Source organism: Salvia miltiorrhiza, unplaced genomic scaffold (assembly GCF_028751815.1).
Source record: "Salvia miltiorrhiza cultivar Shanhuang (shh) unplaced genomic scaffold, IMPLAD_Smil_shh original_scaffold_233, whole genome shotgun sequence".
Taxonomy (NCBI): Eukaryota; Viridiplantae; Streptophyta; class Magnoliopsida; order Lamiales; family Lamiaceae; genus Salvia; species Salvia miltiorrhiza.
This window is the reverse complement of record NW_026651507.1, coordinates 140,776-166,086: the sequence shown is the minus strand read 5'-3', so window position 1 is coordinate 166,086 and position 25,311 is coordinate 140,776. Positions and strand designations below refer to the sequence as shown.

The window sequence follows — 25,311 nt, the reverse complement described above, 5'->3', positions numbered from 1 at the left end:
CATGATCAGCATAGCCGACTAAAGGAACGACACTGAAGACTACATATACTCTGATTTATACTTAAGAAAAGCATCAGTCCTTTCATCTAGAAGCTGAAGTAGTAAACCGCTGTACTTGGCGCAATCAATGCTAAGGACAAAAGCATTAATTACCAAAGATAGGAGATTGTCCTTCCTGACACAAAGCCTCATCTACTGTGCCACATCGGCCTGCAACACCATTTCCAAGAAAGAAGACTTTACTTCTTTTTGACTCAAGGAGATAAGAAGATTGAAGACTTGAGCTCAAATTAAATATTATCTCACAACGGCAAAATCCTGAAGACAATCTCCACCAACGGATCTATTCAAGATTATGCCTATAAATAGGTTCAACGTCCAAGTTCAATATTCACCGATTCAACACACCTTGTTGAACCTTTATCAAATTCACAAGTCAGCTCACTCATTCTTATCCATAGCTTGAATCGAAGAAGAGAATACACAAAGCTAAAAGATCAGTTATCTGATTATGTATATTCTCTTAGAACCTCTAGGCATTTCCTTTGTAAATTCTAAGCTTAGATCTCAATTACAGAGAGCCAGTTCTCTGTAATCTAGTTGGTAGTACAAACTCTCTTTTCAATCGAGCGAAAAGAGTGTTTGAGAGTTGGAGTTTTAGACAGTTGTCTAAACTCAAGAGTTCTTAGCCCCAGCAAGCAAGACGAATGAAGTCTTAGCAAAGCCTGCGAGATTGAGAAAAGAGACGAGAAGTCCAACCCAGTGTGTTGGCATTGAAACGGTTGTTTCAGTTGTAAGGTTTGTTGTGCACCCATTAGCACAAGCCTAGTGGTTGTCAGTCTAACTAGCTGACCGTGGATGTAGGATGTTTATCCGAACCACGTAAAATTCTCTGTGTTCTTTATTGCTTTCAGTTGCCACCTTTACTTTTGTGCTCAATTGTTATTTCAACTTAAACTGGTTTAAGTAAAGAGAGAATTTTGTAAACTGACAACCCAACCTTCAAAAATGTTATTTTGTAAAAGACCGTTTTTCCGCTGCGTGTGTTATTGATTGAACTGACAAATCTTTGATTCGTTCGTGAGATTCGTTACAGCTTGTACTTTAACTCACACTAGACTGAAGTCTAAAATAGGATCAATTGTGTATTGATCCGTGTCTTGAACAGAATCTTCTTAAATTCTAATCTAGTGCTCACTCTCAAACTTGAAACGCCTTGACTGAAATTTTGTGTCGTCTTTGCTCACTATCAGTCAAGACTACATACAGTTTATGAGAGTGAGTTTTTCAAAGAAGCTTTAATTATTTTAAAAGTCAAAATTAGCCTTCTGGTGTATTCCCCCCTATACACCAGTTTCATAACCCTCATGGACCCAACAACACTATCTTATATAACCAATATTGCATGTTTATTTAATGAAATATGTATCAACATATTTTTTTTTTATCTAAAATGATCATAAATATTCAATTAATGCATATACAATATTTAGTTACCTGTATATTTAATGAAACATGTAATCACATATTTTTGTCTAAAATAGTCATAAAATATTTTCAGAGCAAATATACAATATTAAGTTCCATGTTTATTTAAGGGTTAATGGCACCAAAATATACGAACTTTAATCACTTTTCATTCTGCACATGAACTTTGAAATTTACATTTTTAATCATGATTATTGCAAGTATTTCCAATTTCACATAAAATTGAACTTCGACTGCGTGAAAACCGACGTGTCATTGTAGATGCCACGCATATATAACACATGTCAATTTTAAATCAATGTGTCATTACTAAAACGACGTCGTTTGACGAGTGGTCCTCTAAAATACACCGTTTTATTGAAGACGACGTCGTTTGGCTTCATTTTTACGTCTGCAAATTTTAGGGCTAAAGGGAATTAGGGCAATTTCCGATCTGTTGCTGTGAAGGCTTGTCCTTGTCTCTGGTCTGTTGCGGGTGGTGATCCTCCCATCGAAGGGGACGACGACGACGACAGTTTCACAAAGGAGAAGGGCAGTGCCGAACATTTCAGTGAGAAAACAAGGGATTAGGGTGCGGCTTCTGTAGAGAAGGGCAAGGGTGGAATGACGATCTGTTGGAGGAGAGCCGACGACTCGCCGAAAATTGCAGGGTGGCGACGGCGATTTCTAGGAAGAAACTAGGGCTCGACTTTGATTCTTTGAGTGTAGAATTTGGATTTTGAAGATAGAGAGAGACATAGACGAAGGGAACGTCGCCGGGCACGAAGGTGACAGCCCTGCATCGCCGGAGATGAAGGGATGATGACGACCACTCAGTGGCGGCAGAGGCGGCAACGATTTTGATAGTAGAAGCTAGGGCTTAGTTTGTGAATCTATGCTTCCTGGAATTTGGGGATTAAGAGGAGGAATTCAGAAAGAGTAAGATGAAGGAGAGGAAGAGTTGGAGGCGAGGCGCACCTCGCTAGAATTTCAGGGCAGTGGCCACACAAATGAGAGAATGAAGAAAATGGATAATCAAAGAAACCCTAGAAATACGGATTTGAAATTTAAACCTAATTTCGTGATTTCAACCAAACGACGTTGTTTACAGCTAAAAAAACAACGTCGTTCGATGTACCGAACGATGAAATAAGTGGCACACTTTCGACTACCACATAGGATCCACATCATAATCAAATTGGGGGAAACTCAATTTTAAGGAAAAATTGAAATACTTGCAAAGTTCATGATTAAAAATGTAAATTTCAAAGTTCATGTGCAGAATGAGAAAGTGACTAAAGTTTATGTATTTTGGCATCTTCAGTTAATGTATATATGATAATTAGTAAACCTAAATAATATTATTAAAATATTAACATTGATCAAGATTTATGATTTTACATGAACTTTTAACAAATTATTTATTTATTCTTTCTTTCTTTCACGAACATTCAGTTAGCAAGTACAAAATAAATGAACATTTAAGATTAATCCGGCCACTATAGTTGTGTTATGATCCTTGATCGTATATTTTAGGATAATTGTTGCTAGGTTGTATTTGTTATTATTTTATCAAAATACAAATTTTAAAATTAAACTATATATTCATTAAATATAAAAAAGTATATATAGATATAATATATTAACACTCACACACACACACACATATATATATATATATATATATATGTATACATATGTATACATTTTAGTTGTGTATACATTTCAGTACAAATTTTGTGTAAATTATTTTAATATAATGTGTATATATTATATTAACTCTATATTATATCATCTTTAATTTTTTCTTGTATGTTTTGATTTGGACGAAATTAAAATCCAAGGCAAGTTTCGAAATGGACTAAAGTTTATGTATTTATATTACAACTTTATATTGTAGAAAAAAAATACCAAAATTAATTAATAGTTTGTGGACTTACAGTCAATTAATGCCTAAAAAAATATGTTGTGAAATGCAAATTAGTACGTAAAAAGTAATTAAAAGTTCCAAAAACACTTTCAAGACTAATAGAAAATTTGAAAGAAAAGTATGTGGATATTTTGTTGGAAATTTTAAATAGATAATAATAATCATTAGATAAAAAGATTTTGTCAAAATCTTGGTTATTCATTTGATAAGCCTCCAACTATAAGATGATTTCATCTTCATTTTAATCATACTATCTTTATTATAGCTATTATATAATAATATAAGTAACTTACAGAATTTTATTTTTAAAATATAATATTTTTTAAAATATACTCCCTCCGTCCACTAATTGTTGGCCTAGGAGGCAAAACACGGATTTTAAGAAAAGTGTAGTGAGTGGAGAAAGTAACCCACAAAATATATTGTTTATTAGTTGAGTGGAGAAAGGGACCCACAAAGTGTATTGTTTATTAGTTGAGTAGAGAAAAAGTGTATTGTTTATTGGGACCCACCAATTAAAAAATTATAAAGACTTACTATAAATGGGTAGGACATAAATTGGTGGACGGACCAAAAAGGAAAGTAGGCCAACAATTAGTGGACGGAGGGAGTAATATTTTTTAAAAAATAATTTTTTTACTATTTTAATAAAGTAGGTATTACCGTGCACCGCACAGGAGTAATACTAATTATATATAATGATGCAAAACAAGCAAATTTTTTACCAAAATCTTTCAAGAAATCAAGAAAATACGTACGATGGTTTTTTTTTTTTTACAAAAATCTTTTAAGAAATCAATAAAATATAGATCAAACCTGCAATCGTAGATGGGCAAATATGGAGCATGTCTCCGGACTATATATGATTGTAGATGAGTCCGCTCCATCGTAGATGGGCCCGTGTAACATCAACAGCTCATCATTCAAGAAATGAAGTCCGGACTATCACTACAACAAAAAAGATATATTGAGGCACTTAGGTAGAGACACTTTTTTATCAAGTGCCTCTAAATATATTTTTGGACACTTATTAAATATTAATTAGATATAGAGGCACATAGTTAATAATTTCACTAATTAAAATCTTTTGGCGGAAGGATTCGCGCACTCCAGTTTTCTCTCTCATTTTGGCGGAAGAACTCCCACGTCTTAAATCTCTTTCAATTTCACTCAAAACCTACCAATTGCCCTATCTCACACTCGACTCTCTACATTATCACACTAATTTTCCAATCTACGTTAGCATAAAAATACAAAATCTGAAAATCCTTTGAATTTTTCACCATTGTGCCGCCGATATCTCCTGGAGCAGCACATCTCTTGCGCCAACCGACATCCCGCAGCTGCGCTGTTGTCACTGCTGAGCGGCCGATTTCTGCCGACGTGCGCTGCCGATATCCAACATCTGCTTTCAGCCACCGTTGCGATTTGCAGTATCCCCAAATTAAAAGCGTCTTCTACGGTGAAGAGCAATCGCACAATCGTCACCTGTTAGTGTTTTACCCTCTTTAATTCTGTCTATTTAGTTTTGTGAAGTCCCCAATCACATTATTCCCACGTTATGGTTGAACTCTGATTTTACCACTTATTTGTCAAATCTTTTCCCTCTCATAACTCATGACTTTGTTAAGTGTGTTGCCTATGTGTGATTGGTCAGTTTGGTGTTAGTTCGGAAGCATTGGTGAATATCAAAAGCTATTGTTTATAGTGAATATTGCTCTAGAACCTTAATTTGATAATAACAGTATACCATTTTGAATTTAAGACTTTGGTGGACTTGATAGGGCCTGATGAATAGATGATCTGTTAGAATATTTTGCTTGATATGGTTGTTCGTTTATAATGCAGCTGAGAATAGTTTGTTTACTTTCATCTTCATTTTTGGTTGGTTTCAGATAGATCTTCGGGACAAGCCTGCACTTGAGACGCCTTTTGCTTCTCAAAAGTAAGTCTTCTTAAGTTATGTGGTTTAGTTGTGACCCTCTTCTTCAAGATTATTGTCCACAGACTACAATGATCATATTGATTTTTAATGTGTATATTTGCATCCATGAGTTTTCTATGTAACAGCTTCACACCTCATTCACACATGATGTTGTATATTATGTTTTATGCTATTGGTGTTTATGAATTATGCTCTTGGGGTTATTATCTTGATGAATTCAGTTTATGTTCTGTGTGAATACCACTATTGAATTTGCAATCAACAAGTCATGGTTTTATTTTCCATTATATTTGCTCTAAATTATTTGATCTTAGATTGTTGCTGAGTGCGTTTTGTTTAGCCTAATTTACTTTCTGATCTGTTCATGGTTACAATGCTCCATTTATGAAGTTTCTAATCATGTCTTTTATTTTCATGTTTTTAGTAACATATATCATGACGAAATGTATAATTTATTTATACACGGAAAATGTGAAACATGAGAGGGAGGAGAAAATATTTATATACATATATGATCTACTGTTATATATATGTTTTTTTTTGTTTCTCAGCTGATATATTGTTTCTCATCCATACCCATAGAAAGCTTCTAAAATTGGTATGCTCGATTTCTATTTAACCATGCTCAAAGTGGCAAACTTTAGAAACCTAACTTTTTTTTTTGTTTTATTTTGAAGCTACAGTTCTTTCACAAGAGTGACTATCCTTCCATGGCTCGGCTGCTGTTCCTGATAACGGATTTGGAAGGAGGCCTAATCCTTCTGCAATACTAAGAAATGAAACTACTGCATCTATACCTGGCTGGACAGAGAAACCCTTGTAGAATACCAATTTTTCGCATACAACTCGAAAAAGAGATGAGAAGGCAGTACCTGCCTTATTGGCTTATTTTTTTTTATAGTCTACTGTTTAAAGCAGTAAAAGATTTTAATCATCTATTCAGGTAATTATCAATTCCAATTCCAGTACTGATAAGATGGTCAATCATATTTTTATGAAATCCGCATAAAAAAAAAGTTAATGAAGTTCAAACTCGTCATATTTTATGTGCTGTAATTTTTGCTTGTGATAGTGGTCATCTTGAGGTGTATGTATACTGCACTATACTTGCTTCTGCTTTTCATACTTCTAGCTAATGTGCACCTGCAGGCTAATTTGATATTTGAATCTGGTTTTCTTGCTTATCTACTTCTACTTTAGCCTTGTTACGTATTACATGCTTCACTCTGCCGTCTGCAATCTTGCTGGATTACATTAACCTTTCTCTTTTGTCCAAGCTATACTGTAATTTTTAGTCTACACTGGTATCTGACCTATTACTGTCTTATTGCTTTAAAGGATATACTAACCTCTATTTTTTTTTCTGAATGCAGTTCTCCCTGATTTTGGTCAAGTGTACAGTTTCATAGGCAGTGTCTTTGACCCAAATGTGACTGGCCATTTGCATAAATTGAAGAAGATGGACCCAATTGATATTGAGACAGTATGCTTTCTAAACTTGATTCTTCTGATCCATTTGTAGCTGCAAAATTCCTCTAGAAGTTAAGGATTAGAAACCTCTTTAGAAGTCGAATGGATTTGATCACCTAATCAAAACTATGACCTGATTTAGTCAGTGAAACAAGAAGCAGAGGTTTTAATAGCGTATAATCGACAAGTATGTGAGATGCTTTTCTTAATGAAATGTGTGTAGGTAATTTACCTTGTGAAGACGAAGGTCACTTTTGCACATTCCTTTAGAGCTGTAGTGTATCTTCACTAGTTTCAGCCCTGTCTTTCTTGAATGCTCTATGAAAGCGTGCAATGGTGCTTTGCTCTATGTTGTCCACTTGTCACTAGTTTACTGTATTTTCTGTTATTGAGTTATTGTTGGTTTTCATCTAAACTAATTTTTGGTTGATTATACTATCTAATCCTTAACAATCATCTCAGATATTTTGTATCTTAGTTATATGTGTTCTTTTATTTGGCACTTAGCAGCCTATCTGCATCTAATATGATTAACAAAGTAGAATATTGAAGTTCAAGTTTGAGTTTGTGGGATTCTCTGTTGGTAATTCTAATTAGTAACTATAATTGTCACAACGCTAAACATGGCACCTTCCTCTCTCCCTCATGCATCTCAGCGGCAAATGCAGTGTTACTTTTACTTTGATCAAAGAAATCCAGTTCTCTTCTCTGAATTGACATTTAAATATCGTAAGTGTAAGCTCATAACATCTCATGATCTCTGTCTTTCTCTTAAACAGGTACTATTGTTGATGAGAAATCTCTCGAGCAATTTGGCTAGTAGTGATTTTGAGGATCATGTAAGTGCAAAATTACCATGAGCATTAAACTATTTGTTCAAGGGCAAATTTCTGGTTTGCTCATACTCAGTCTATGACTCTCTGCATTCCCTATATATTATTCGCCTAATTTATTGTGCTATTTTATGTTATGATCAATTATTACTTTGTCAATATCATATCTGTCTTGATTTTAATTGAAGCTGTGAAATGTATTTTGACTACATGTCATTTAACCTATCAATTATACCATTGTTGCAGAGAAGGCTGCTTTCATCATATGAGACTGACCTCGAGAAGGATGATGCTTTTGATGTAACTGATTCTATCCTTTGTAGCCAATCTGAAGGTGCAGGCTAACTTTGTGTACTATTGTAGCCAAAAGAATATGATATGATTGTATTTGTACAATAAGTGTCTTTTTTACACTTATTTATATAATAATTTTAGAGCATACATTTTTAATACTACGGATAATAGTGTCTCTAATTTCTTTTGAATGTCAAAATAAGTGCCTCATGTGTTCATCTTAAGACACATAAGTGTCTCATAATATTGATCTCGAGACATAAAATGAATTATGGAGGATACATATTTTGTGTCGTGTCAATATATGAATCTAGCCTATTTCATATAGTAAACTTAAAAATTGGCCAGTCAAATAAAAACTTTAAAATTTGGCTATTTTTTGTGTAAAAGTACAAAATTACCCCTCACTTCAAAATTTAAAAAAATGGCCACTCATTTCTCCTTCTCTCTCTCCCTCTTCCTCTCCTTCTCGTCTGCCCCCCACCACCACCGCTGCACAGTTGCCCCCCACCACCACCGCTACACTGCTGTTCTCGTCCTCGCCGCCGCTTCACAGTCGCCGGCCACCGCCTCCGCCTCCGCCGGCCACCGCATCCTCTCCTCTCTCTCTCTCTCCACCGATCTATCTCCACCGATCTCCATCGAGAAACGCCGCCTTCATCTCCATCGATGTCGCCGTCTATCTTCACCGCCTTCATCTCCATCGCCGCCGCCGTCAATCTTGTCGTGAGTTTCTACCGTCGATCCTGACATTTTTCTTCTATTTGCAACTCAATTCTTGCTGCCTCTTTTTTTTTTTTTTAATAAGGAGGAAGGTGTGAGGTGGATGATGATTTCTCCTTATTTCAAGCCATCTGGCTCTTTATCATCATAAACGTGGCAGATCCCAAATTAACCTGCCTACTTCTTACATAGATATATTTTGTGTGTGTTACTTGCTAGGTTTCTTTATGTATTGTTGTATTTTGATTTTGGGGAATTGTTGTATTTTGAATAATTTTGATTGTATTTTGATTGTAGATTGAATTGATTCGGATAATATTTTGTTATATTTTGATAGTTGATTTAGAGGAATTGATGTATTTTGATGGTAGATTGAGTTGTTGTATTTTGGTGTTGTACAACAATTTTTTTAATGTTCTTAAATTCACAACCAAATTTATGAATTCACAATTTAATGTTCTTGAATTCACGACCACATTTATGAATTCACAACTAGATTTAAGAATACATTTATGAATTCACAACTAGATTTAAGAATTCACAACCAAGTCGATGAATTCACAATTTAATGTTCTTGAATTCACAACTAGCTCGATGAATTCACAACTTAATATTCTTAAATTTACAAACAAATCTATAAATTCACAATCAAAATAAATTACAGTTTTAATTGTGAATTCAAACTTTAAAAACTCAAATTCACAACTACTTGAATTCACAACCAAAATAAATTCTAATTGTGAATTAAATTCAGGTTGTGAATTCGACTGATTGTGAATTCACAACCAACATAAATCTGGTTGTGAATTAAATTTTGGTTGTGAATTCGTTTGGTTGTGAATTCACAACCAAAAAATTCTAGCTGTGAATTAAATTTTGGTTGTGAATTCGACTGGTTGTGAATTAAATTTTGGCTGTGAATTCGACTAGTTGTGAATTCACAAACAAAAAATTCTGATTGTGAATTCGACTGATTGTGAATTCTCAATTCACAACCAGTGTGAATTCACAACCAAAAAATTTTGGTTGTGAATTCACACTGGTTGTGAATTGCGGGATTTTTTAAAGGGGTGATGTAAAGTGGACATTTTTTTAATTTTTAATGTGGAAGGGTATTTTGGTAACAGTGGCCATTTTTTTATGTTTTTATTTTAGTGGACAATTTTTAAGTTTACTATATCAAAGTGGCTATTTTCAAAATCCACTCTTTTGTGTCCCGATATTTAAGCAAAAGACACAAATAAGTGCCCTATAACATTAATTTGGGGACATAAAATAAATTTTGAGCCTACACATTTTTTGTCCCGATACATAATCAAAAGACACAATAAGTGTCCCATAACATTGATTTGGGGACAAAAAATAAATTTAAAGATACACATTTTTTTATCCCAATAAATAATCAAAGGACACAATAAGTGCCCCAATATTTCTTTTGAAGGCACAAATAAATATCCCTATAAACTTAACAATAGGATTCGAAATATTTTAAAGGGCACTTTTATGTGCCTCTACAAATCAATCTTGGGGCATATTAAATTGTCGGGTAATCTATTGATATCGAGGCACATAAAAAGTGCCCCTAACCCTATTGGGACACGATACTTGGAGGCACATGTACTAAGTGCCCCGAAAATAAGAAGTGCCCCAATAGAGCACATATTGGGGCACTTTTTGGTGTCCGGAAAACCATTTTTTGTTGTAGTGTATATATGATTGTAGATGAGCCCGCTCCATCGTAGATGGGCCCGTGTAACATCAACAGCTCATCATTCAAGAAATGAAGTATGCCTATACGATCGTAGATGAGCCCGGGTAACATCAGCAGTGGAAGTGAGGTGGGCTTCAGCCCCGCATAAAAAAAAGAGGCAAAATTTAAAGTGCCCTTTCTCTTATGAATAATTTGAAAAATGCCCACCCTTATCATGCAAAGCACTACATGCCCTAAATAAGTGAAGAACCGAAAATGCCCTTTGAATGTGATGGATGTGCATTGTTTTCCGCAAAAGTACTTACACATCTATGACAAAAGTTGTTAAAGTGTAAGAAAAACATCAATTCATCAATTTAAACATTGAAATCGGTCAAATATGTGTTGGAACATGTGAAATACTGACAGAGAAAATAATATTTATTTATTTTTGAATTAAAATCGAAGGTTTTACAAGTAAATCGTAGGCTAATTAATCAATGGAAAATAAATACTAAAAATTAACACAATCGATATTAGCACTCAAAACACACATTGGAAAAAAAAAACAAGCGTCCGACCGGGAAAAACAAGTGTCCGACCGGACACAAGGTTTCACCGGGCGGACACATATATGTTCCGGTCGGATAGATGTTTTTTTGGTTCCTATGTGTGTTTTGAGTGCTAATATGGATTGTGTTAATTTTTTGTATTTATATTCCATCGATTAATTAGCCTTCAATTAAGGGACATAATTTTTTTTTTTAAATTGATGATAAACGACAAATATGATGTGAAATAGCTTTGTCAGTAAAGTATTCATGTCAAACACTCTAATTTCATTGAAATTCACGTGAAATGAAGGAATCTTTGTTTATATATGAGTGAATTCTCTCATTCTCTCATCCTCTCATCCGAACACTCAAAGTGAAAAAACACTCAAACTCATTAGAAATTCTAATATTTTCCAAGTGGTGAAGCTATTATTTGTGAATTCTCTCATCCGAACGTTTAAAGGTATGTCATTTTACGTTTGAAATGTAATTTAAGTTGGTTATTGTTTATTTTCAATGTTTTGTTTGATCCTATATGCTTATGTGAATTATTAGCATATTATAGCATACTATGATTTAAAGCCACGTTTGAAGGAAATACATGTGAATTAGAGCAAATTCTATCATGTTTTAAAGTATTAATTAGTAATTATTAGTTGCATTTTAGTTCTATACATATATATTGCTACATAACTCATGTTATTATGCTCGAAAATTATGTATCCGCCCGGACAAGTGTCCTTGAAAATGTGTCCGGCCGTGTGTAATTATATATCATGTAATACACGGCCGGACACATTTCCTCGGCTACTTCCCCGGGCGGATAGATGTTTTTCGAGTGTATTAACATGTTATATGTTGTATTTTAACATTGTATTCCATTTACATCATATATTTATTTATTTATTATTTTTTCTGTAGATGAATGAATATGGGAGATACTTTGTGGTTAATTATGGAGGTGCCTTCAATGGTTATGAGTACATCGGCGGCTCTTCTAAGAATTTGCATATTTTCGGAGACACAATGGCCAGTACGGTGTACATGATAAATTACCTGATGATGGAGAATTCATTGAGCACTAATTACAGCTTGTATTATTTGACGAAGAGATTAAATGGCAGGGTATACAGTAAAAATATTCTTGCCGATGACAATGATTTGCTTCAGTTGCTGGCGTCCCAGCCACATTTTCCTGAGATTTATGTTGTCGAAGACGATTACAGTGGAGGAGTGTATGTTCCTTCGTTCGATCTCCCTCAATCTTCCGGGTATGGAGGTGAATCCAGTGCACAATTCGAAGGTGGGGACGGATTGGAAGCAATCCAAAGATATGCTTATTTAGACCTATCAGCCGGAGATTCACCGGCGCAACAAAGTGTTGAACCGTCGGTCACTTGGGGGTAATGATCAGTCAACGGGTTGGACTTCATGGGATGAGCCAAATCCGTACAAGTACGATCGCCCAACAACTGATCGCTGTTGGGGTCCAGCTGATGATCAATATACGTACGAGCCTCAGTTTGTGGAGGATGCTGGTAATGTAGATGAAGATTATGTTCCATCGTCTGAAGCCGAGACTGATACAAGCGCCTCTGAAGACTTGTCGGAGCCAGAGAACGTGAGAAGGGCGGGGATTGAATATGCAGGTTGGCAGAATTTGCAGATCGACGAGGATGATGACGAACAGGTTCCTGGAGCAGATGAACTAACTAATTGGTTAGTTCCGGTTATCCCGTTGGACGCCGCAGCGGCACTTGTGGATATTGAAGATTATCAGCTATTGCCTCGGGAGTTGTCAAAGAATATGTATTTCAATAGCAAAGATGATCTGATCGTTGCAATCGGTCTGTGGAACATGAAGCAGGGCAAGGAATTTTCTGTCAGCAAATCAGACAGCAGACGAGTCTACGTCAAATGCAAGCATTCAGATACGTGCCCCTTCAAGCTCCATGCATCGTCACAAGATGGAGTCATTTGGGGAGTGTATAAGTTCACCAATGAGCACTCATGCGACGGTGAGCTAGGGCGCGTAGTGCGAATAAAGGCCCCCGCAAAAGTCATCGCAGCATATTTAGCACAGAAGATACACGACGATTGCGAGATCTTGAAGCCGAAGGCCATCCAGCTGGAGCTGCGACGTGAGTTTGGCGTACAGATCAAGTACGATGTTGCATTGCGAGCCCGTAATCGAGCCACTGAGATGGTTTATGGTCGACATGATCAGTCCTTCGAGATGCTGCCCAAGTACTTATACATGTTGAGACAATCCAATCTCGGTTCGAGGGTGGAGTGGGAAGTTGACGATGATGGCCGATTCAAACACTTATTTGTTGCTCTTGCAGCTTCGGCTACCCCTTTCATGTTCAGCTTACGGCCAGTGATTGTCGTCGATGGCACACACTTGAAGGGCAAGAATAGGGGTATTTTGTTTGTTGCAGTGACGAAGGACGGCAACGAGAGTTTGTTCCCACTCGCGTATGGTGTTGGCCCGAAAGAAAACGATGAATCGTGGAGTTATTTCATGTCACGCATTCGACGTGTTTATGGCCAAGCCGATCCACTTTTGATTGTCTCTGATCAGCATATCTCCATTGCCAATGCTATCAGAAATGAGTTACCAAATGCAACCCACGGCCTATGTTACTACCATTTGCAAAATAACCTGAAGCATTACGGTAAGGCAGTGGTCGAGGTGTATCGACAAGCTGCATTTGCGTACGAGAAGTCCGACTTCAATAGGGCTATGAACTCCCTGAAGGTTATGAAGAGAGCCGCGTACGATAAGCTAACGGGGATTGGGCCGGAGAAGTGGGCTCGTTCGATGTGTCCTATGCCTGTGCGACGCTACAGTTTTATGACATCAAATGCTGCTGAAGCTTTTAATTCCAGATTGTTGTGGGCAAGAAGACTTCCTATATGCTCGATGTTAGAGGCAATCAGAATTGTTATTGAGAAATGGTTCAGCGAGCGACTAAGGGCTGCACAACAAATCGAGCAAGGCTTGACTGTTGAGGCTGGTAAAAGGGTAGCTATTGAAGTCCAAAAAAGTCGTCGATACACTGCACAAAGGTTGAGTGGCATGAAGTATAAGGTGCAAACTGCTGACAGAAGCTTCAAGGTAGATCTAGAGAAGAAAAAATGCGAATGTCGAGTATTTCAGCTAGACCAACTGCCCTGTTCTCATTCAATCGCTGCAATAAGGTACGATCATGAAATGATTACTGTCGGGTTCATTGAAATGTAAATATGTTCTAATGTTCGTTATATTGATTACTATCGGAGTTTGTTTGTTTTTATAGTGAAGCCGGTGATACGATCGCGGAGTATGTAGACTCGTACTACACGAATGACTTTCTTATCGATACTTACTCTCGCGAAGTTAATAATCTCCCGCCGAGACGCCAGTGGTTGGTTCCCGAGCACATCGCTGAGCAGGTTGTATTACCTCTGATTGTAAAAGGTCAAGCGGGGCGCCCAAAAGAAGGTAGACATCGAGGTGGTGGTGAAGGCACCAGCACACAAGCCGACGAGTCTTCTAGTATCAGGCGTCGTAAACCAAAGAAGTGCAGCATCTGCCATGAAGAAGGACACAGCAAGAGAACGTGCGCTGGCAGGGCGACTGAGCCCAGGGAGTAGTGGGATGTATTTGTGTGCTGTAACAGTTAATGATATTGATTGAATTATCTTATTATTCGATAAGGTGGAATGATTTACAGGAAATAATGCTCGTTGAATAACCAAATAGAAGCACACATTAATGTAACAATATACAAAACTATGCAAAACCAAGTCTAGTGATACGGGCTTTCCTAGTTTCACACAGCGAAAATATAGATCTAGCAATCTTGGCTCTGTATGCCGCCACGTTGTGGTTACCCCACTCAATGGATGGAGAGCCAGATATCAGTCGTTCTGCATACATGCAGACGAAAGGCCCGCAGCTGACAGAGTCCTGCTGGTGAAATTGAACCTCCGCTGGAGCAAACACCGCTGTCATAAGTGGGTACTTCTCCTTTGCCACTGTCGAATCAATGGATGTGTCGTCTAGCCACCTCGCCAACTGAAGGACAATTGGCAACAATCTCAGTAAAGGCAGTAGTTCACCAACTCGACCATCCTGCTGTCGAGGTGATAGCTTGTGGAATACTGGGTCATAGACCTCGCAAACCAATTCTCCTAACCGGATCCGACATAGGACAAAATGGTGGCCAATTATGACTGGCATGAGAACCTATGACAAACCACAATGAATTGATAAGAAACAACATATAAAGCACAAATGACTAATGACAAATAATTGTTTAACTGATTACCTGTGTGGCATCCATCCATCCTATATGACCAGGAGGAAGTTCATGGCCCTTAACGGCTTTTCCACGTATTTGGCAGAGCCAGTCTATCCGGGGCTGCCAACCATCAGCTACTGCTCCATGCGTCAATATATGATACTCCTCTGGAGTAAACTCACTTCTTGCCCACTTCTCCAATAGAGCGTCCCACTCGCCCTGGAGGTATATCTACAGATCAATAGAAGTAATTAATAATTTATATTCGCACCAATGAAAACATACAAATAATGAAAGTTTACTTACAAACCAATCCGTATCTAATATGATTGTGTTATTCATATCTACGTCATCCAGTAAATCTGCTGAAGCTCGAAGTCTATTTCTCAAGCTTAAGAAATACAAGTCAATATCCTGCAACAAAGTTAAAATCAATAAGTTAGTAGAAAGTAATTTAACAATGTTAAAATCAATAGATTATTTACCCCAGTTGTGAATTGCTGGCTGACATTATCCACCCGCGCGAAGTCGTCGTACTCCCGCAAACCACCACTTGCCTTGACATAAATCTCACTACCCCTACCCTCTCGACACCTAGCCATCCACTTCTCATAATGGTCACTGCAGACTTGTGTCACTGGACGTGGCATTTGGCTATTAACCCAAGGCGATCGCTGATAGTTAGACGGACGCCTCACCCTCTCACTGCGACGCGGGGGCTCTGCTGGCGGCTGCTCTGCCGGCGGCTGCTCTAGGTGCTGCAGCAGCAGTACCTGTGGCTGCTCTGCCTGTGGCTCAGGCTCCTCCGTCTGAGCCTGTCCTGTCGAACTGGACTGTCCCCACTCATGTGGTGCAATAGAAGTGAGCGGTTCAGCAAAGAATATCGGGGTCTCTGTTCTATACTGCGGCTTCAGGAATGGGGAAGACCAATGAGGGTAGACCTGGGTCGACCAGTCAAAAGTCTGCTCCGCCGGTGTGTAGTCGCCCTGAACAGACTGATTCATAGCCCGCCACTGCTCGTCGTAATCCTGGGTCTCTGGATGGCGTGGTTCCTCACCGCGGGGGTCGTTGTCGCAGGAACGTGAAACGCTTGGCCCTGAAGCGTCGGGCCCTGAAGCACTGGGTGGAGGAGACCGTCGCTGTGGAGGAGACCGTGGCTGTGGAGGATCAGGGGACCGTCGCTGGTCATCATCATCAGGGGAGTCGGGCACTCGGAAATGTTTGCTCTTCTTGCACCTATCCTTTTTACCCTTGCTCTTCAGTTTCTCCACGAATTTGCCGAAGGCCTTCTTAATCTCCTGACGGATCGTCTTCTTCACCCACTTACGATCCACCTCACCCTCGCTGGGACTGGATACAGTCCGAGATCCGCTCGACGATGAAGAAGTATGCGGCGCTGGGCGCTTGCCCGGATCTACTGAATGACGAGCCGGCTCGTGGGGTCGAGCATCCCTCACAGGGCGCGAGCCCGGATCTACTGAATGACGAGCCGGCTCGTGCTGTCGAGCATCCCTCACAGGGCCCCGGACACTGTGACTGCGAGTCGTACGAGGCTGTCTAGGTACATCCTCCTCGTCCCCGCGCTCCTCCACAACACGGGCTCCGGTGCCCTGTGGAAATTGGACACCCCGAGCTAATGGGTTGTCGGGGGGCCTGAAGCTCACCGAGAGTTCGCCCGGTGTCAGCGCTGATATGAAGTAGTGACTCGACAGATCGTCAGCATCGGGGTCCAGGGGCATGACACCACCCTAGAAAGCAACAAAGATAATATATTAGAACATAAGTAAAACCAGTAACGGTGTGGAGGATAATCTTAAATAACTGATTACCTGTCCCTCGAATAGATCGCGCAGACCGTGAAGCTTCGGCTTACCCCTGAAAGTCCATCTCAAACACCGAGGGTGCGCTGTCGGATCACCGCTAGATGCTGCGACCATGTGTCCGAAGCCCGGGACGCGCTCCAATGCCCAGACATATAAAGCCCACGAAGGACCGTAGAAGTGATACTTCTCGCCCTTTCCTGTCTCTCTCGTATAATGGCATAACATCTTATACGAATACGCGCCCCAGGGGAATCTATCAAATGCAGCCAGATCATCCACCAACACCCAAAGCCACGGCTGTACCCGCGCATCCAACCCAAGAACGAGGGTGTGAGCCACACACACGAGGACAGCACGAAGGTACAGGCTCCCATCCTCATCATCCACTCGACGATCCAAATCGCACACGCGTTTGATGAGCGCCTGTATGGTCATGCTTCGCGCACCGCAGAATCGTCGGTATGCCTCCACGCGACTGCAGTCGTGCTGTAATGTCGCATCGAACCTCGATCCCCCGAAATTGAGCCCAGTCACTAATGCGTAGTCCGCAGGGGAAAATCTGACTCGTGCTCCGCACAGAAAGAAGCACATCTCATTTTCTTCTGACACAATCTGCCTCGATACAATCTGGTGTAATGCTTTATTGCTCTTCGCGCCGGGCCTCCAATCAGTGAAATGCCCAAAACATGATGCTCTAAATCTTCCCAATAAATCTGAATTGCACTGTTCGCCGACCACATTTAAAGTTTCAACCAGCTCCGGAAAATGTGAATCCCTATAGTAGGTGCTGATAGCAACCTCCGTTTGGTCTATAGTGTCGCGACGAAGATATGGGACATTCGCCTATTCATTTACAAAATGAATACCATATTAAATTCAGTAAAAAAATTAAAAATAATACAAATAGGCATAATTAAATAACTACAATTTAATCAATACCAACCAATTTAATTAAACTGCAATTTAATACTAAATTCAGTAAAATTCAGTAATATTAAACTGCAATTAAATTCCGCAAAATATTAAAATTCAATAATTCAGTAAAATACTAAAATTCGAGAAAAATAGTCAAATTCAGTAAAATATTAAAATAGTAATTCAGTAATATTAAACTGCAATTAAATTCAGTAAAATTCAGCAATTTAATATTAAATTCAGTAAAATTAGTAATTCAGCAATTTAATATTAAATTCAGTAAAAATTCAGTAAAATATTAAACTGCAATTAATACCAAGCAATTTAATTAAATTCAGTAAAATATTAAAAAACGGCAATTTAATTAATACCAAAAAATAACAGTTTCATTAATTAATAATTCAACAATTATAATTAAATTAAATTCAGTAAAATAGTAATAATTAACGTAAACATACAGATACATGGAAAAAAGTATTTTATACCTAAATAACAACTATCCGGCCGGCGAAGTGTCCGGTAAAATGAATCCGGCCGGGTACATTTCAGATTGAAACTGTCCCGGCCGGACTCATTATTCCGGGCATAGTGCCGGCCGGGTAGTTGTTCTATCGGCATAAAATACTTTAATTTATCAAATCGCACAAAGCCCACATACACAATGCAATTATAATTACTTAAACAAATATTTCAGATTGAAACAAATTCAGTAATACCCAGCAAAACTCGCAATAATAATTACTTAACCAAATATAATTAAATTAAATTCAGTAAATTACTAACTGATTAATATAAACATACAACTAATTAAAATGGAATAATTTATGCTAAAACACGATCGGTCCGGCTGGTGAAGTGGCCGGATAAATCAATCCGGCCGTATGTTTCATTTAAATAATGTTCTCGGCCGGATCGATTTATCCGGCCACTTCACCGGCCGGACCGATCGTGTTTTAGCATACATTATTCTATTCAATTTCATGAAAATTAAAAATAAATACCTGTGAAGAAGATGCCATGGATGAATCCGAGTGTGCTTCAATCTTTTGAACTCTCTGTGCTTCAATCTTTTGAACTCTCTCTCTCGGTGGGTAAAAGTGAAGAAACCGATAGAGGTGTGTGGTGGAGTAAAAAACCCTAGTATTTTAAAGTAAGTAGGTAAAAGTGAAGAAGCCGATTGTATCGGCTTTATGTCTATCAAAAGGGAATCAAATTTTGAAGAAAGATATTTTTACCTTTATGTATCGGTAACATGCATGATTTTTTTGGGTAACAAGCATGCATTTATTTGGGACGGATATTGAGTATATTTTAAATTTAAAGATATCAATTGATTTACACGATATATATAGTGTTATATAGTACTATATATCAACATTCAAGAATAACACAATATATATATATATATATATATATATTTTATATATATAAATATATATATATATATATATATACAAATAATTTCAAAGAATATATGTATTGAAATTAAGATATTAAAGGGAAAAAAATAAAAAATTTAAGATAGATACGCATGGATATATATTATTAGCGTCTTGATTTTTTTTTTTTTTATGAAATTGAATAAAATAGAATATTTTATGCCTAAATATCATCGATCCGGCCGGTAATTGTCAAGGAAAAATGTATCCGGCCGGGTCATTTGTAAATTGAAATGTACCCGGTCGGATACATTTCTCTGGCCATTTTACCGGCCGGATCGATGATATATCGACATAAAAGTTTGTATTCTATCTATTTGTATCTTTATATTAATTTTTACTATTTTGCTGAATTTAATTTAATATATTGTTTAAGTGTTAATTAGTGTCCGGTCGATATATTTACAATTTAAAGATATGAACACTATATATATATATATATACAGTGACTTACAAAATCATTGCATGCACAGATTGAAATCATTTCGGTCATTATTGTAAAGAAATGCATTGAAACTCAAAAATGTGTAAGATTGTGTAAGAGAACCGAAATCATTACATTTGATGTTGACCCACTTAAGGGTTAATTAGTAATTTAGGGCATGGGTAGCTTTGCATGATAAGGGTGGGCATTTTTCAAAATATGAATAAGGAATGGGGCACTTTTGCCTATTAACACTAAAAAAAAACTCATCCAAACTTTTTCTTCGCAATAGTCTAATTAACTAACATGGTCAACAAAATTTTATTAAAGTATGTTTTTTAATATATAATATGTTCTAGTCTAATTCGGAACTAATTCAAAATTATCGGTGGTCTAGGTAGCTAATTAATTAGATACACTGTATGAAAACAATTATATATAATTCCCCGGCAATAAATTGATTCAATGACAAAGGTAAGAGATTAAACAACAATTAAGCCCATTTCAAGCTTAAGTGTGCAAAACCCTAGAAACCTCAATCAACATCACCTGAATAAAAGCATCATTAAACAATTTCGATCATCTCAACAAGAATCCACACCACCTGATTAAAAGCATCATTTAAACAATTTCGATCATCTCAACAAGAATCCAAACAATGCTCTTGGATATCACCGCACCTCATAAACAAGAAAAATTGTCCACACACATTCAATTCCCACTATATATACATATACATATATAAAAAAACACACACACCCACATTGCATATCAAATTCCATATACATATATAAAAAAAACACACACACACATTGCAAAAAAAATCCAATGGCTGAGATCAACAACCCTAGATTCCCGGACATCCGCCGGTGCGAATCCGACCACCGCGAAGGCCACACCGTGGTGGCCGACATGGACGGCACGTTGCTGATCGGGCGGAGCTCGTTCCCCTACTTCGCGGTGGCCGCATTCGAGCTCGGCGGCGTGTTGAGGCTGCTGCTGCTGGTCCTAGCCTCCCCTCTCGCCGGACTGCTCTACTACTGCATCTCGGAATCCGCCGGCATCCGCGTGCTGATCTTCGCGGCGTTGGCCGGGGCTAGGGTTTCGGACGTGGAGTGCGTGGCGCGTGCGGTCCTGCCCAAATTCTACTCCGGGGACGTCCACCCGGAGGCGTGGCGCGTGTTCTCCGCCTGCGGGCGGAGGTGCGTGCTCACGGCGAACCCGAGGGTGATGGTGGAGCCGTTTCTCAAGGAGTATTTGGGGGCGGATTTGGTGATTGGGACTGAGATTTGTGCCATGGGAGGTAGAGCAACTGGGCTTGTTTCGAGCCCTGGGATTCTTGTTGGGATCAATAAAGCTCGAGCACTTGAAAAAGTGTTTGCTGAGGCGCAGCCGGAAATTGGGATTGGAGATAGGAAGACAGATTTTGATTTCATGAGGCTCTGCAAGGTTTGATATATTTTTCCATATATACTCCCCACTCTTGCATGCTTTTTATCTTATTTTGTGAGTTCGACATCACTTTTTAAACGTTGCACCACTTTTTTTTTTTTTTTCAATTACAAACTAAAAATTTTAAAGACACCAGACTTGAACCCAAAATATTTAATTTTATGCATTAATCATTCTACTGCTAAGTGAATATGCGCACATATTGCTAGGTGAATTTGTGCACATCTTCGTAGTCGTAATTTTTCGGGATGTGTAAATAGGAATAGGCATTGGTGAAAAGCCTTGGGATGTGTTTAATTGATAAAATTTAAAATTAAAAAAAATAATATCGTATTTTTAAATTTATCAACCCTAATTAAAAGTGAAACTAAACGATAAACAATAATTATTATATTCTAAGTGAATAGTAATCATAAAATTAATTTAAAGTGTGTATATATATATATATATTCAACTAAAATTGAAGAAAAAAAATATGTAAACTAAAAAAAGATGGAGAACATTGAAAATGGAGTATTTAATTTACTAAATTTAAAGTGGTGTAAATGATGATATTCTAAAAATCGTGCCTAATTATTCTTCAAAAAAAAAAAAAAATCGTGCCTAATTTATAAAATAGGACAAAAGTTGGCAATTACCGTACGTGGATTTAATTGTGATTATTCGATCAATATAGGAAAGCTACTTGGTTTCGAGGAGCCACGAGCCGGTTCAACCCGTTAGCCCGGACAAGTTGTTGAAGCCGGTTGTGTTCCACGACGGCCGTCTCGTTCAAAAGCCAAGCCCCGTAATGGCGCTATTGATTGTTTTGTGGTTTCCGATTGGCTTCATCCTCGCGGTTCTACGCATAGCCGCCGGCTCTCTCCTCCCGATGCCGGTGGTATACTATGCTTTTTGGGCACTGGGAGTTAGGGTGGCCGTTAAGGGCACCCCACCTCCACGTGCCCAAAAATCATTAGGTCAAACAGGGGTGCTCTTCATATGCTCCCATAGGACTCTACTTGACCCCATTTTCCTCTCTACAGCCCTGGGCCGCCCCATCCCGGCTGTCACCTACTCACTCTCCCGCTTATCGGAGATCATATCTCCGATTAAAACGGTCCGGTTGAACCGGGATCGGGTCAAGGATGCCGACATGATCAAGAAACTTCTCCAAGAAGGCGACCTAGCCATTTGCCCCGAGGGGACGACGTGCAGAGAGGCGTTCCTGCTTAGATTTTCTGCCCTTTTCGCGGAGCTGACCGACGATCTGGTGCCCGTGGCGATGGCGAACCGGATGAGCATGTTTCATGGGACGACGGCGCGTGGGTGGAAGGGGATGGACCCGTTTTACTTCTTCATGAACCCGAGCCCGGCTTACGAGGTCACGTTTTTGAATAAGTTGCCTTACGACCTAACATGTGGAGCGGGGAAATCTAGCCATGACGTGGCGAATTATATACAGAGAGCGATTGCGGCGACTTTGTCGTACGAGTGCACTAGTTTTACTAGGAAGGATAAGTATAGAGCATTGGCCGGAAATGATGGGAATGTTGGAGACAAGCCTAGGATCACACCTCATAAACTTATGGGCAGCTGAGCTGCAAACTGGAGTAATAATAATAATTAAAAATATTAATTATAATGAAAAAATAGTAATCATCATTCATATTGTTGTTATTATTGTATTCATTCCTTATTATTCATATTCATTTGTTCCTTGCAAGATCAGCCATATAAGAATTCAAAGTAGTAACAATAGTATTTAATGAACATGACAATTGTAATTATGGAAGTTTGTGGACTAGTGATAGTTGTGCAGCTACGTGGTACAAGATATTTTTTGTCACATTTTTGAATTACATTTATATTTTTCTATTATTAATTTAAGCGTAAATATAATTTAATATTATTAAATGGGGTTATTGCCGGAAAATATATATAGTTTGTCAATTTTCTGATTTATAACATGACCTTATAATTTGATCAGAAAATACATCAATTTTCAATTTAATCGCAATTATAACATGACCTTATAGTCTGACTAGAAAATACACCAAATTTCAATTTAATCTCAATTATAGCATGAACTTATTTAGATTATTGTTCATCATAGATGTATTAATATTTATTGTAATTTCATATTAAATTGTTATGTATAAATATTGTTAATTGACTGATTTATTTTTTATAAAAATTAAGTTAGATGATTATATATATATATATATATATATATATATATTATTTATGGTTCTTTCTTGAACCTCTCCCTATATATATATATATATATATATATATATATATTTCTACATTTTCAACACACAAATGCACATATATATATATACATATATATATATATATATAAGGATTAGATATAACGGTAAATATTACTTTAAACCCCAAATTATGTTCACACAATCAATTATATCTTGAACTATTGAAAAATATTTTTTTAGACTTAAACTATCGATTTTGTATTAATTGTACCCTTCATTCATTTTTCACTCTTTAAATTTTCAATTAATAAAGCATATAATGATGTTATTTTATGGAGTATAAAGCATGTTAAAAAATGATTGATTTTGAATAATCATAGCATCCGGCGAGCCACGTCAAATTTTTAGAGCCAAAAAAAATAGACGAGTGGTGCAATTGATACAAAATTAATAATTCAAGGTTTGTAAAAAAAATCTATAATTATGGATATAATTGATAGTGTAAAAATAATTTAAGGTTTAAAGTAATACTAGCATTTGCACACCGTGCAATGCACGGGAAACTTTAAACTTTTATATTTATATAAAATTGATATCAACTCAATTATCATATTTATAAATATAATTAAAAAATAGTTTTAACTTAATATATTTGAAATGCATATTGAAAAAATAAAAAAATTACAATAATAAAAATTGATATAATGAAAAGAAAAAAAATTACAATATACTCCCTCCGTCCCATGAAGCAAAATCAAGTTTCCTTTTTGGTCTGTCCCACGAAGCAAGACCAGTTTCTAAAAGTAGCAAAAAATTTACTCTTTATTCATTTTTTCACTTTTTCACCTACCATACTTAACACAAAAAATACCAATTTCTTAATTCACGTGCCGAAAAGAACTTGGTCTTGCTTCATGGGACGGAGGGAGTATATTGCATACTGCATTCAATCCAGAAATTTTTAAGGATAGAGATATATTGGAGTAACTAACGAGATGATTATTCGTGTAAATTTTGTCGAGATTATTAACCAATTATTGATTTATATTTTATTTATTTATATACATATTTTATAAATTTAAATAAATTCAAGAAATTAATTGGTATTATACACACACACACACACACACACACACACACACATATATATATATATATATATATATATAATCTTGCGGTCCAGATTATATTTTGATTATTTGATCGGTTCAAGATATAAGACACTGTGAATCATACATAAAATCACGGACAAGGATATTTTGGTCAAAAAAATGGCTGATTATCTTCATCAACCTCCCTCCGAAAATAGCGTCCCATTTAATTGGAAATTAAATTACCATATCATTTCTCTGCGAACTGAAAGGATCTGATTTGATCAAACAAATCTTTGATAATTATTGCCATAGCTACAATTTGGTGTCTATAATTAATAAAATATTATTTTTAAGTGTATGAATTAGAAGTTGGAGGGTTTTAATTTCGAGCTCTCTTATTTCAGCATTTGCGGCGGCGATACAAGTTTCATACTAAGGTTCTAGTGTTTTTTTTACAAATATCTATTTTCCTCATTTCCTGTGGCGCAGCGATTCATACTAAGATTTCTACGATTTTCTTGGGTTTGCGCAGGGAGAGGGCGATTCACATTGAACTATCGAATACCAAATAAACCCCAGGATCTTACATATTTAATGGCGATTACCAAATCAAAGAGAGCTGGTATGTAGATATTGATGTTGTGGTTCGTTTGTTATCGGCATTTTTTTTTCCGATGCGACTTGGTTATGAACACTGGAATGTGTTTTCCGATTGCAAAATATATGAATCAGTATTGATAGGTGTCGTTATAAAGGGAAACGGTTGCGCAAGGA

General features: G+C 37.3%; 2 protein-coding genes and 2 long non-coding RNA genes across 10 annotated transcripts; 3 read left to right on the top strand and 1 right to left on the bottom strand.

Annotated features, from left to right (window-relative positions):
* Nucleotides 1-4,423: 4,423 nt before the first annotated feature.
* Nucleotides 4,424-8,116, top strand: LOC131003593 (uncharacterized). Of its 7 annotated transcripts, none has more exons than XR_009094735.1 (7): nucleotides 4,424-4,887; nucleotides 5,293-5,342; nucleotides 5,894-5,940; nucleotides 6,026-6,285; nucleotides 6,716-6,825; nucleotides 7,592-7,651; nucleotides 7,892-8,116. It is a non-coding gene; the product is annotated as an uncharacterized LOC131003593 (long non-coding RNA). The 7 variants fall into 7 exon arrangements; XR_009094734.1 differs by having other exon boundaries at nucleotides 6,020-6,285; XR_009094732.1 differs by lacking the exon at nucleotides 5,894-5,940 and having other exon boundaries at nucleotides 4,457-4,887.
* A 5,917-nt stretch (nucleotides 8,117-14,033) lies between these two features.
* On the top strand, nucleotides 14,034-14,608 carry LOC131003592 (uncharacterized). Its single transcript, XR_009094730.1, has 2 exons — nucleotides 14,034-14,110; nucleotides 14,209-14,608. It is a non-coding gene; the product is annotated as an uncharacterized LOC131003592 (long non-coding RNA).
* A 294-nt stretch (nucleotides 14,609-14,902) lies between these two features.
* Nucleotides 14,903-18,952, bottom strand: LOC131003600 (uncharacterized). Its single transcript, XM_057930129.1, has 5 exons — nucleotides 18,935-18,952; nucleotides 17,025-17,861; nucleotides 15,502-16,943; nucleotides 15,223-15,426; nucleotides 14,903-15,140 (listed from the first exon to the last, which is right to left on the bottom strand). The coding sequence occupies exons 1-3, from the start codon at nucleotides 18,950-18,952 to the stop codon at nucleotides 15,627-15,629; spliced, it is 2,172 nt and encodes a 723-aa protein (XP_057786112.1). The 3' UTR covers nucleotides 14,903-15,140; nucleotides 15,223-15,426; nucleotides 15,502-15,626.
* A 1,606-nt stretch (nucleotides 18,953-20,558) lies between these two features.
* On the top strand, nucleotides 20,559-22,941 carry LOC131003591 (glycerol-3-phosphate acyltransferase RAM2-like). The gene is made up of 2 exons (XM_057930117.1): nucleotides 20,559-21,245; nucleotides 21,925-22,941. The coding sequence occupies exons 1-2, from the start codon at nucleotides 20,625-20,627 to the stop codon at nucleotides 22,825-22,827; spliced, it is 1,524 nt and encodes a 507-aa protein (XP_057786100.1). The 5' UTR covers nucleotides 20,559-20,624; the 3' UTR covers nucleotides 22,828-22,941.
* The last annotated feature ends 2,370 nt before the right edge of the window (nucleotides 22,942-25,311 follow it).